The sequence below is a fragment of the Hakea prostrata genome, chromosome 2 (genome assembly GCF_041222555.1).
Source record: "Hakea prostrata isolate BN-2017 chromosome 2, UWA_Hpros_2, whole genome shotgun sequence".
NCBI lineage: Eukaryota > Viridiplantae > Streptophyta > Magnoliopsida > Proteales > Proteaceae > Hakea > Hakea prostrata.
Window position 1 is genome coordinate 64,479,016 of NC_142601.1, and position 12,415 is coordinate 64,491,430.

Sequence of the window (12,415 nt, forward strand, 5' to 3'; positions counted from 1 at the left end):
TTGAAAGCTTGTAAAAGTTTTACCTAATGTAGCAAGATAGGAGTTTGAATGGGTAGTGGAAGAAGCATTAGTAGAGGCTGCATGAGCAGTAGAAGACTGCAAAATATGTCGTAGATTAGCTAACTCCTTTTAGGATTAACCAATGTCTATAATATGTGCTGTAGGAACAGTCTTGGAAAGATTGGCATTCTGTTTGCCCCTCTGTTGTGCCTGATCGTGTCGCTAACCAATTAAAAATAAAATCCTATACTAATCTAGCAAGCAGAAAGTACGGGGTCGAACTATGGGAAACTAAAAGGCTGTCACTAAGATTGAATTCAACAAAACTAAATTTAAACTAAATCTACTAATTAATGCAAAAACGTTAACTATGAATATGTGAAGATCTTTGGGATTTCGAATCCCCAATGCTTTTCCCTAACCAATATAACTCTACACTTCAAAGCAAATTAAGGATGGTTTTCCTAGGTATGCCCTATCTTCGCAAGACTATCATCCTTCGCGGAAGCTTGGCACGCTTAGTTTGCTGAGCTATAGAACATCTTTGGCCAAACTCAAACACAATCAACTAGAAGATATAGAACAATCAAATTAATGAAATAAGCATGGTTCATCTACATCCCAAAGAAAAAGAACTAGCTACTCATTATCACGAAGTTCAGAAGAAAAAATAAAGATGAAACATAGGAGAGAGAGAGATGTGGTCTTCTTCTTCAGCAATGAGAGAGATGAGAGCCGCGTTCGCCGTCTCTTTTTCTTTGTGGCTGGCTTCTCTTTTATGTCTCCCGCATACAATGAATCCCCTCTCTTTACCCGTCGAATTGACCTTTATTCTTTCCGATTTTGGAAAAACTCAAAATTGGAAAGTTGTAGATATTTTCAATATCGTTCCATAACATCTTGAATCACCGCAATCCAAGCTCATACGAGAGAGATATGCCCAAAATACTGAAGGTAGGTCTGTTTACCTGATTTTCAGATTTATTACCAATTTTGTTCCTTAGACCTCCACCTGTTTCCAATTTGGCTAAGATCTCACTTTTTATGATTTCTTGGGCAGCAAGATTGAATGCCATGATTTGAAATCCACCAATATCTAATATATTTGCCAACTTTACTCCATATTATCTCTAATATCAAAAATCACCTTATTCCTGAAAAATACACAAAAATACTCAATTAGCTCTCTTCAATTAAATAAGTATGGGATATTAAATCAAATAAATAATGGTAAATGCATGCTTATTAGTGCCCTTTTTTGCTCAAAATCAACAAGCTTCCCATGGAGCTTCCAACATATGGCTTTGCTATGATAAGGCTTGTGGCAATGCCTACACTTAACTACTTCTTTAGTTGATTCAAGTTTGGAAAAGATGGTGCTCTAGACTGAAGAGTAGATTTTTCCAAAATAGGAGCATGAAGAAAAGTCAAACACGACTTTCCTCACGTTGAAAAAGAGCATAGGACTGTTCCAGCGTGGGAAAGGGAGAACGTCTCAACACCAAGCACTTTGATCGATCATATTCCGCATTCAAACCAGCCGGGAAGTCATAGACTCGAATCTTCTTAACATATTTCTTATAAGCAGCCACATCATTAGGATTCTGGGGTGATAATTCACATAGTGATCTAACTCTTGCCAGAGAGATCTCAATTCAGTAATACTGAGCTACAATCAATTCTTTATGGGTAGTCTCATGAAGTTTTTTCCTTGGCTCATAGATTTGTGCATCATTCCCCTACTATTCGTATGTCACTGTAGTAGCCTTCTAAGCTACAATCAATTCCTTTTGGGTAGTCTCATGAAGTTTTTTCCTTGACTCATAGATCTGTGCATCATTCCCCTACTATTCGTATGTCACTGTAGTAGCCTTCTAGATCTAGGCTCCTGTATCAAATAATAAATATCCACGAGCAAGATTTGGATGCATGGAATTCATAAGAAACGACATAATGAGAGACTCGTTCAAAATCCACTTATCTTGAGAAGTGCCTAAGGTTGTAGGCTTGACGTAATGTGGCCAAATAAGTCCTCTTCTAGCAATAGTCAGATATGCATAATGAGACCAAATCAAATAATTTGTCCCATCGAATCTTATTGAAAGATGGGCAAGGGTAGGGTAATGTTTAGAACCAGTTGGACCATTAGTTCCCTCAGTTGTTGCCATGTCTTTTCAAACAAAACTACCTGCCGTTCTTCAGTCTTCAACCCTTAGAAATAACTGAAACGTCGTAAGAATTTCAAAAACTTCAATAATTAAATAGGTTTAGGTTTTCATAAAGGTAGGATAAGGGACAACATCGATTTGTATAGAATCACCTTAGAGATGCTGCCCTAAAAAAATGTGTTACTGTTGGATTTTATTAGGCGTCTAATAAGAGTTTGTATAGGAGTTAAATTAGAGTTTGCATTCATGTAAACTTCTATTCCTTGTAATAGTCTACTTTCCACTTAATTATAAATAGAGGGCTTGAGATCATGGATCAATAAGCCATTCTACCAATTTCATATTTCTCAACATGGCATCAGAGCCTAATCTCGATTAGGGAATTAAGAAGAAAAAAAGAGAGAAGAGTGTCGAACTTACCTCCTCGCCTCTCTTGCTGTCTCTGTCGTAGAAAAGGATCGAAACCCATCGTTTTTTTCTAGCAGTTCTTCAAACCAATCGATTCTTCAAACCAATCGAGTAACCATCGAAACTCATCGCCCTCTCTGGCTGATGTTCAGTACCGCTGCATTCAAATCGACAACACCAAGAACAGAAAAGAAGAAAAAGAAAAAGAGAAAAAAGATCCGTTGCACTCCATCACCATCGCAGTTCTGATTTTTGGAACTATATTCTGAATTTCCTGAATTTCTGGAACCAGACTCCTTCAGCCACCGCAAGAAATTCTGATTTCTGAAACGATATTCTGGAACCAGACTCCTTCAGCCATCGCTGCCTTCAGCCATAGCCGCCATCGCTGCCATCATCGTCTTCAGCCATCAGTCATCAACCAAGTCTTATTCACCCACCATCGCCATCGAAGCTAGGTAAACTCCTGAAACTCGACGATGCAATAGAATTCCTAAAATCCCTTTAAAACCAATTCATCTTTGGTCGAACCAGATTTTGGTTTTTTTTCCATATAACCAAACCAAATTTAGGCCATATTGTGGTTCTTTCCAAATTTAGACCAAACCAGCCCATTGCATATTTGGCCGAACCATTTTATTTTCTTTCTTATAATCTGCTATTCTGTTAGAGAGAGAGAGAGAGAGAGGAAAAAAAAAAGGGGGGAAAAAGGAGAATTTTTTTTTCTTGAGTTGTTTGGCTATTGCATTCTGCGACGTTTTAGTTTTTTTTTCAAAAGGTGAAGATTGAAGAACTGCAAACACCTTTTTCAACTTGGCCACTATCGATGGTACTACTGCTCCCACTGGATCCGAATATTTTCCCACTCTTCATTCTTTTTCGGTAAGATTTGACGGCACAAATTACTTGATCTGGTCTCGATCTGCTTACCTGACTATTGCTGGAAGAGGACTAGTTGGATACATTACGGGCACCACTATCAAACCCACTACCGCAGGTGTTTTATAGGATAAATGGATATCAAATGACTCTCTTATTATGTCATTCCTTTTGAATTCCATGCATCCAAATATTGCCCGGGGTTACCTATTACTTGATACTGCAGCCCAAATCTGGAAGGCTACTACTGAAACATATGGACAGTTGGGGAATGATGCACAGGTTTATGAGCTACGAAAGAAGCTTCATGAGACTATCCAAAAGGAACTAACTGTGGTCCACTATTATGCTGAGTTGCGATCTCTTTGGCAATAGTTGGATCATTATGGGGATTATCACCCCACTAATCTAGATGATGTGGCGACATATAAGAAGTACATTGATAATATTCGAGTATATGACTTCTTGGCAGGTTTGAACGTGGAGTACGATTAGATCAGAGTGCAAGTCTTAAATCGTTCTCCCTTTCCTACACTAGAACAGTCTTATGCTCTTGTTTAGTGTGAGGAAAGTCGTCGATTAGTCATGCTTCATACTCCTATTATGGAGAAATCAGCTTTATAGTTTGTTTGCACTAAATCTGATCCGGCTAAGGAGATTGTCAAGTGTGAGCACTGTCACAAACCATATCATACCAAGGAAAATTGTTGGAAACTGCATGGGAAGCCTGCTGATTTTGAGCAAAAACGAGCACAAAGACAGGGAAAACCAAAGGCTAATCTTTCTAAGACAGTTTCCACCACACCCTCTGCAGACGTTGGTTTTTCACAGGAGGAGTTCGCTACTCTGCGACGTATTCTGCAGTCTTCTACTGCCGGTACAGCCTCGACTATTGCTTCCTCTACTACCCCTACCAACTCCTACCTAGCTACTTCAGGATCTGGGGAAGGAGATTGGACGTGGTAAATGGACTTTATTTGCTCGAGCCGATTGGAGGATCTACTTCTGCTTTGACTACATCTTCTAATCCGGTCCATTCGGTAATATCAGACCTTCATCAATGGCACCTTTCCCCATTGGGATTTCCTTTGTTATTGTTTTTCCACGTGTAAGGCTACACGTGAGGGGGAGATTGAAGATGTCTACAATTCAATGCCTTTCATGTAGACTTCTTTATTATGTAGAATTTGATCTTTGTTACCTTTGAAAGTTTGTCCCTTACCTTCGCAATCTTCTACTTTGGAGATCTAACATTGCTATTCAGCTATCTTTTTGATTGTGCAGAACTTGATCTCTGTTAACCCTGGAGACTTGCCCTTTAACTTGACATCTTCCCTTCGGAGATCTAACCTTGCAACAGATTTGTCATTTGACCTTTGCAGAACTTGATCTCTAATACCTTTGGAGATTGTCACTTATCTTGACAAATTTTCCCCTACCTTTGGAGATTGTTCCTTGGCAAACTTTCCCCTTAAAGATCTAACATTGCTACAAATCAAAAGTTTCACTTTGGCTGTTTTACCCTAGCAATTGTTACCCCAAAAATATATTTTCCCTCAGATTTGCGTAGAGATTTAGTCTTCTCAACATTTGAAGATTACCTTTTTTTGGGCGTTCTTCCTTGGAGACATAAAGTTGTAGTAAAGATGAGGACAAAGCAAATGGAAGTCTATAAGGCAGACGTAATCTATAAGTTTGAAGATCAAATTGCAGATGTTTACTTGGACAGATGTTTTATACTTTTTTGGTCAAGTTGGGCATGTGTGATATCCATGCCTCAACTTGAGGGGGAGTGTTGGATTCTATTAGGAGTCTAATAAGAGTTTGTATAGGAGTTAAATTAGAGTTTGCATTCATGTAAACTTCTATTCCTTGTAATAGTCTACTTTCCACTTAATTATAAATAGAGGGCTTGAGATCATGGATCAATAAGCCATTCTACCAATTTTATATTTCTCAACAGTTACTGCAGGTGATAGAAAGAGATCGACACTACCGGCTGCGGTAAAAGAGAGGGAGGGCGTTGCAGCATGGTGTAGAGGAGAGAGGAGGTCTGCGGCAGCGGAAGAAGAAGAAGAAGAGAAAGAGATAGGGAGTGCGCTGGGTATCCTTTATCGATTTTTGGCTCTAATACCATATAGAGAAAATTGATTTAGGCTGAATGGTTTGAATAATCAATGTGATCTCAAGCACTTTATTTATAATCATGTGAAAAATATAAAATTACATAATTACCCTCAGAGGGAATAAGAAATAACAAACTGAAATAAAGAGACTAAATTATGACTAAATTATAACAATAACTGAACCAACCAACAGTGTTTGAGTCATAGATCGAGAACTCGCCGAGATCTCGGTAGTCAGTAGTATATAGTTTTTGGATTTTGAGACATGACGGACTGCAAGTTAATATCTCAGATATCGTGGTACTTTACTGTAATTATATGCTTCACACCGAAACTTGCTTTCAATCAAACTGAAAGCAAGTCCACCAACTCACCAACTTTGTTTTTTGGCCAATTGGGATATTGTTCAGACTTTAAACTTTTTTGCTGACCTAGTTGGTCTTCTAAACCAAGTTCTCTATCCATGGTCTGAATCTCCTCCCCCACTTCGGAAACTGACCTTCTCCCTCTCTAGCAAGTCTCTACTCTTTCAGTTTCTCAACATTACAGACTGAGCTAAAATGAAATAAATTATTATACAAAAGGGATCTGAGTGGGGAGGAGAAGGTTTGCTGGAATTATAGCTGCATCAGTGTATTTTCACTGTGAATGGAACTTTCAAGTTCTTAACAGAGAAAACAGTTCAATCTTGAGGGTGGAAGGCTCCATTGTTGTTCAAATTTGGAATTCACCATGGCAAAACCAATGACCAGTCTTCGTGAGCTTGGAATCCCAATGGCAATTCTCCTTGGTTTGATTCACAGTGAGATATCTGATTGACTTCCACGGACCTGCCTTTGTATCTGAAATCCTGAATTCTCTCAGAGGAACCTTTTTTTACTTACAAGATAACTGCTGTGAAACCGGAAGTTAAGAAGGGGAAGAGAAAGAGCAGAAGAGATGGAGAAGATGAGGAGAAAGAGAGGCAGGGAGAGGTGCGCAAGTTGCAGCAGCTTTCGCTCCACAATAGCTTTATTTATAAGAGCTTGGATTAGGAGAAGTTTTACTAACCCCAAATATGGAAATAAATCAGAATTAGAATATTAGACAATCTAGAACCTATGACAGTATACTTAAGGCTCCAAGTGTCCAAGTTTAAAAAGGGGGAAAACACCATACTAGACCACAAGTATCCAAGTTTAAAAAGGGGGAAAACACCAATTAAACTAAAGTGTACAACAGCCAAGTGTACCCCCATGGCACATTGGATCATGTATACTTACATAATTATTGTCTTAGCATCCTCTTTAAACCTCACAGGTAAAATAGAAGAGTTCTAGGATGGAGGTTCTCAATCACAGATTGGATCTCAAACAAGGTTTAAATGGTGAAGATGGAAAGTAGCTGATGGATGGTTTTGGTGATGGGAAAAATAAGAAATAAATAGAGAAATGGATTTTGGTTTTAAGAAATCAGAAGAAGAAGATATAGTTTGATGGCTTCAGCTAAAGCAGAAGATGGAGGAGAAACCAAAAGGAACTGGTGGGAATAGATAGGAAAGAAAATGGGAAGATGATGGTGCAGTATTGATGTGGGTTAGGCTAGAAGTGGAAGGAAATGGAAAGGGTTTTGGTTCTATTTTTAGGTGTATGGAAGAGTGAAAGAGTTGATGATGGAGGAAAGGGAATGGAGTACGCATGAGGGGTCAAAATAAAGGGATTTAATGGAGGCTTGGTGCTAGAGGGAGATGAGGTACCATTTTTTTTATTCTGCCCAGCTCAGGGAGCTTGGCCAGCTGTTTCAAACTTTTTTGTTAATCCTTTCCCCCAACTCTGATGCTTACTTTCTCAAAATGGCTTCCTCCTGAAAAGAAACAGATTTGGAGAAGATGATGGGTGAGGTTTGAGGAAGTCAATGGTAATTTGTTTGGTAAGGGTGTTATGAAATGTAATAACATTTGTTTGATGTCCAAAGTGATGGATGTATGTGTCCCAACACAAAGTATACTCAACATGATCACTTAATGTAGAGTTGCTAATGGAACTTCATTGTTCTTTCTTTAAATTGAGGGAGCATACAAGAGGGTTGATAGAAACCTTGGGTTTTCACATTTTGAAGAAAAACATATTTGGCCAGTTTTTGTTGTAGTGCTTTGGTTTTTAAGCTTAATTTTGTTTTCATATCATTGCTTTACTGCATCCGTATCGGCTGAGCTATTAGTAGTAAAATTTTAACCTGATTATGAAGTGATGCACTCTTGAAGAGTGCATGTTCCATCCTAATCAATAGTCTGTTTCTGCTTGCAGTGGTACTTAAGATTATTGACATGCCTTGGTTTCCAGTAAGAAACATGTGAATTTTTTTTTCATCGGAGCAATGCCTTTTATTGTGTCCCTATATCTAGGCTGAGAGTGCCATTTACATCAGAATTGGTGAATTCTTCAACCTCATTTTACCTAGCTTTTGTTCAGCCTATAATTTCTATATCTTTGCTAAGTTACCAGAGACATACTTCTCTAGTTTTGAAAGTCTTCTGTATAGGGTATCCAGTTGATTTATGATCAAGGAACAACTTGTTGAATGTCTACTAGATTAATTGTATAGAAGCTCATTAAAAATCCAATTTTATAGCCACCTCTTTTGTTGTTTGCTCAAGGTCTAAGAGGATGCCAATAAGGAAATCTGCTGCTGGATAATCCGAATTTCTGCAGTAGTTGTCAATGTGTAGCTTAGGTCTGCCTAACCATTCAAATGTTCTAGGAGGACCTGAGTGATATGTTGCTTTTCTATCAAAGTGTACTAAATCAAGTGAAAAGGACACCTGAAAAAAAGGTGGGTTGGGGGGACCGGTTAAAGCTGGATTCCTAGAGAGGAAAAAAGTAAGAAAAAAATCTGATAATGGATATGCAATATAGCAGTCAATTCCAGGTAAGGTTGAAGTAGTGGCAGCATCATTCTGCGAGGAAGAGTTCTTCATTCCCCCCCCCCGCCTTTTCTTTCTTTCTTTTAAGCTGCGGGGGGCAGGGGTTGAAGAGAAGAGGCAGCTGTAGCAACAGCAACCATAGACGCCAAAGAAGAGGAAAGCTGGATCTGACTCCACTTACTGCTTTACCATAGAAGAAGAATAACAAGGACAAGGAAAAGAATGAGGAGCAGATACATCTGTTCCAAACTTTAATATGACTTCGATCTCTTCCATCACGGCATCAGAGGGAATTACCACTGAAACTCATCTTTCTTTGTGAAGTAAAGCCCATAGTAATAGAGCTGATGTTTCTTGTCTAAATGTCTTATCTGTAATTAAACTCATTTTTAATACCAATATTTGCAATTGAGGCTTTTAATAGTGCACCGAAATCCTATATCCCTGCTTTTGTAGTTGTTTTGGCTCTTCTAGGTATGATGGTGACTGAAAATCTCTATATTTTTATAACTGACTTTGACTTTGATATAGCACTTCCTTTGGGCAGTCTTTAAAGACAAAATCTCTTGATTCAAAATTTTAACTTCCTTTCCAGAGTCAAAAAGATATAAAGCTGTTATCATACGAATCGACAGCCCTGGAGGTGATGCTCTTGCTTCTGATTTGTAAGTGCTATTCTAGAGTTTCATTATTTGATAGTTAATAATGACTCAATTGATTTATTCACTTGGAAATAAGATCCAGATGCGTAACAGTAATTTTTTTACTTGCTAAAATGATCCTATAATTTAACCTAAGTTCAATGTGCTAGCCAAAGATGACAAATGTAAACCCAAAATTCACGTTGGATTCAGCTTCTGCGATACAACCTCACTTGAAGACAAACAAAAAATAAAATAAAATAAAAACTTTGAGATTCCAACCCTATTTCTTTCTCTATACAACAAAAAGGGCGTCAAATTTTTTTTTTTTTGCTTTTTTGGATGAATGACTAAATTCATTAACCAAAGCCCCCTAAGAAGGGGGAAAGAATGTACAACAGAAGGGAAAGAAAGTTAATCTACTACTCATCAACTGGGGAACTAATTACTAAGACCTTAGGAAGTAACATGGTCCTATTCTTGGGGGTATCCAAAACTGGGGGTGGGGAACAAAATGTAATCTACATGAGACATCAAAGCAGATAGCTCTCCAAATCGAGTTAATTGATCTAGAGTTGGAGGTCCATCTCCTTAGTTATGCCACTTATGGGTATTAGCCTACTAGGAATCAAGGATCGCAGTTTCGGTTTCAAGGTTGGATTCGACCTGGCCAAAATCCGAATTTCTAGGTTTTTGGGTCAAAACCTGGTACTTTCGAGCAAGGTTTCGATCCAAGGTTTTGGGGCTTATATGGTCCCCATTTCATCTGATTTCTTGCCTATTACCTATGTGAAACATAATAAACACAATGGAACTAGTGGTTTGCCAAAAAAAACCACTAAAAAGTTATCATTCAATTATACTAACAAATGACTAGTTTTGAGAAGTACTGACTATATTGCATACAGGCGTAGAATCATCAGCATACATGAATTGTTTGTTTAATAGAATGATTACATATACAGCAAGTTAACAAAATATAATGATCAACTAACAACTACAATGTTCCAGACCACAGTTCCATGTTGAGTGCTTGCCTGGAGCCGGTGGATCTATCCTTTGTTTGTGGTAGTATTCCGAGTATTGGATGAAAGCTGGCCATAACATTTTGCATGTGAAGTTATTCATGAACTAACACTCTATGTTTCTATAGGTGGAATCATCCACATGGTTAGCTATCTCATAGCATGAACTTTTTCCTGTTTCGACAAATTTCCAGCATTTTCCCCAAGTTTCAACAAGTTTTGACAAATGATTATTGATTTATGGAGAAACAGAGGTTGAAATCACAAAACCTGGGCACAAAATTGTTTGGGGGTCAAAACTCAAAGGGCAAAACCTGGCGGAAGTTGTTGAAACCTGCAAAATCTCACATGTTTCGATAGGTTTCGACCATTTAGATCGGAACCTAGTACTTTTTCGACTCCACTCAGATCTCGTCTCTCTTTTTTTCAAAAATCAAAATTTCGGTGAAATTTGTACCATGCTAGGAATGGGGTGACTCAACCAATATTTTATAATGGGAAAATAAAATAAAATTAGCACTTAAACATCCTGGGAATATGAAACCTGAATACTTTAGAAGCCTTTGTGTCTTAGGAAGAATTTATCTTTGTTTTATATTTTATTGAACACTTTATTTTGAACTTTTCTTGACTGTGCTTCTGTTTTTGTGACTAAGAATGTGGAGAGAGATCAGACTTCTTGCTGCCTCTAAACCTGTCATTGCATCTATGTCTGATGTGGCGGCGAGTGGAGGTTATTACATGGCAATGGCAGCAGGAACAATTGTTGCAGAGAATCTTACCTTAACAGGTTCAATTGGAGTGGTCACAGGTGAAGAAATTAACTTCTATCTTCACTTGTAGCAATTACATTTGGAGATTAACTGCAAAATTTACTTGATGTAAGTAAGTTGGTTTTTTCTGTTTCAGCTACATAATGCAAGTGAGTGTGTACCGTGCATCTATTATATACAGTTCTATGTTCTTATCCATTCCTCTGCTTGCTTGCCCTTTTGTACATCTGTTTTTTCTTTCCAGCACTGGGTCTCTAGCAACTAGTGGAAAAAATATCTACTCTTCATCCCCCTTGAAGATTGTCCATGTCTAGGTTTCTCACTTTCTCATTAAATAGCATTGTTTGCCCATTGTAAAAATCAATCGCTTTCCTATACCCTTTCCGAACATATTACAATCCACAACCTCTACTGAGGTGCAGCCTCTGGACGGAAAACAATAGAAAAGAGCTGAAGAAGAAGAAGAAAAAGAAAAGAGAATAGAATGAGGAGAAGAAGAAGAGGGGGTGGAGACAGTCTGCAGTAACCTGCGTCTCTACCCCTGATGCTTTATTGATAGATGAAGATTACAGCACTACTAACTTACCAATTCAGAGTACATTCCAAAAACAGAAACTGACTTTCTAAGACTCCAAAGGCAGTTCCCAAAAGAGGAAGGATAATATCAAACTAAAGCCACTAGAAGTTAGTGACTTTCTAATTTTGTAGCACACTCAAAACTTTCCAATTCTGTGACAACTTTTTCTCCAAGCCAGCACTTTCTATTTCGATACAGCTTGCACTCCAAGTTTCCATGATTTGGTTTCTGGGACACCACTCATTGCGACTTGCTCCCCAAGTTTCTACTTGGCTGTGGCAGCAGAACATAAAACACCAATCTACCTCTCTTTTATCATTTGAGTGTCTACTATTAATTACTTCATACATGGTTGGCACCATTGGAACATGAGCTTGGATTTGTGTGAGATTCATGTAAAAAAGTATCCTTCAATAATGGTTTTCTTTGAACTCCAATTTGTGGACTGAGAAGGGAGTATATAGCAGGGGTGCTTCATCTATTTAAAGTTTTTCTGTGTTGGAAAACTGCATGTTTTGTATGCAACCTACTAACTCCTTGAAGTCCAATGCCCGATTTTCATATCAATGTTGATTTTTGTGTCCATTGAAGAATTTGGTCTTTCATTTGTCATTTCATGGTAATAATTTTAGCTGCTGACAGCCAGATCTTATATGGAATTTCTGTAATAATTATTTTATGTCCACAGGGGAAATTATGCATTTACATTGACGAGACCAAGAACTCACAGATTTAGTAACATATCTTGTTTTGGTATTCCAAGACGAGATGGCATTTGAGTTAACATCTCAAATATTTTAGTAATATATTGGCATCTCAACGCGGTCCTGCTGTCCTGGTATATTTAGAAATCAGAATTCTACTGCAGTGTTATGCTTCCCACCCAACTTAACTTAGATTATAGCCAAAAAAGAAA

The 12,415-nt window shown here is 38.0% G+C and overlaps 1 protein-coding gene across 1 annotated transcript in view; it reads left to right on the plus strand.

Annotated features, from left to right (window-relative positions):
• The window catches only part of LOC149025701 (serine protease SPPA, chloroplastic-like), a 47,000-nt gene that overhangs the window by 14,477 nt on the left and 20,108 nt on the right, over positions 1-12,415 (plus strand). Inside the window, exons 8-9 of the mRNA XM_089145901.1 lie at positions 9,079-9,148; positions 10,806-10,960. Coding sequence (XP_089002027.1) covers positions 9,079-9,148; positions 10,806-10,960 — 225 coding nt within the window. The remainder of the gene's footprint in view (positions 1-9,078; positions 9,149-10,805; positions 10,961-12,415) is intronic.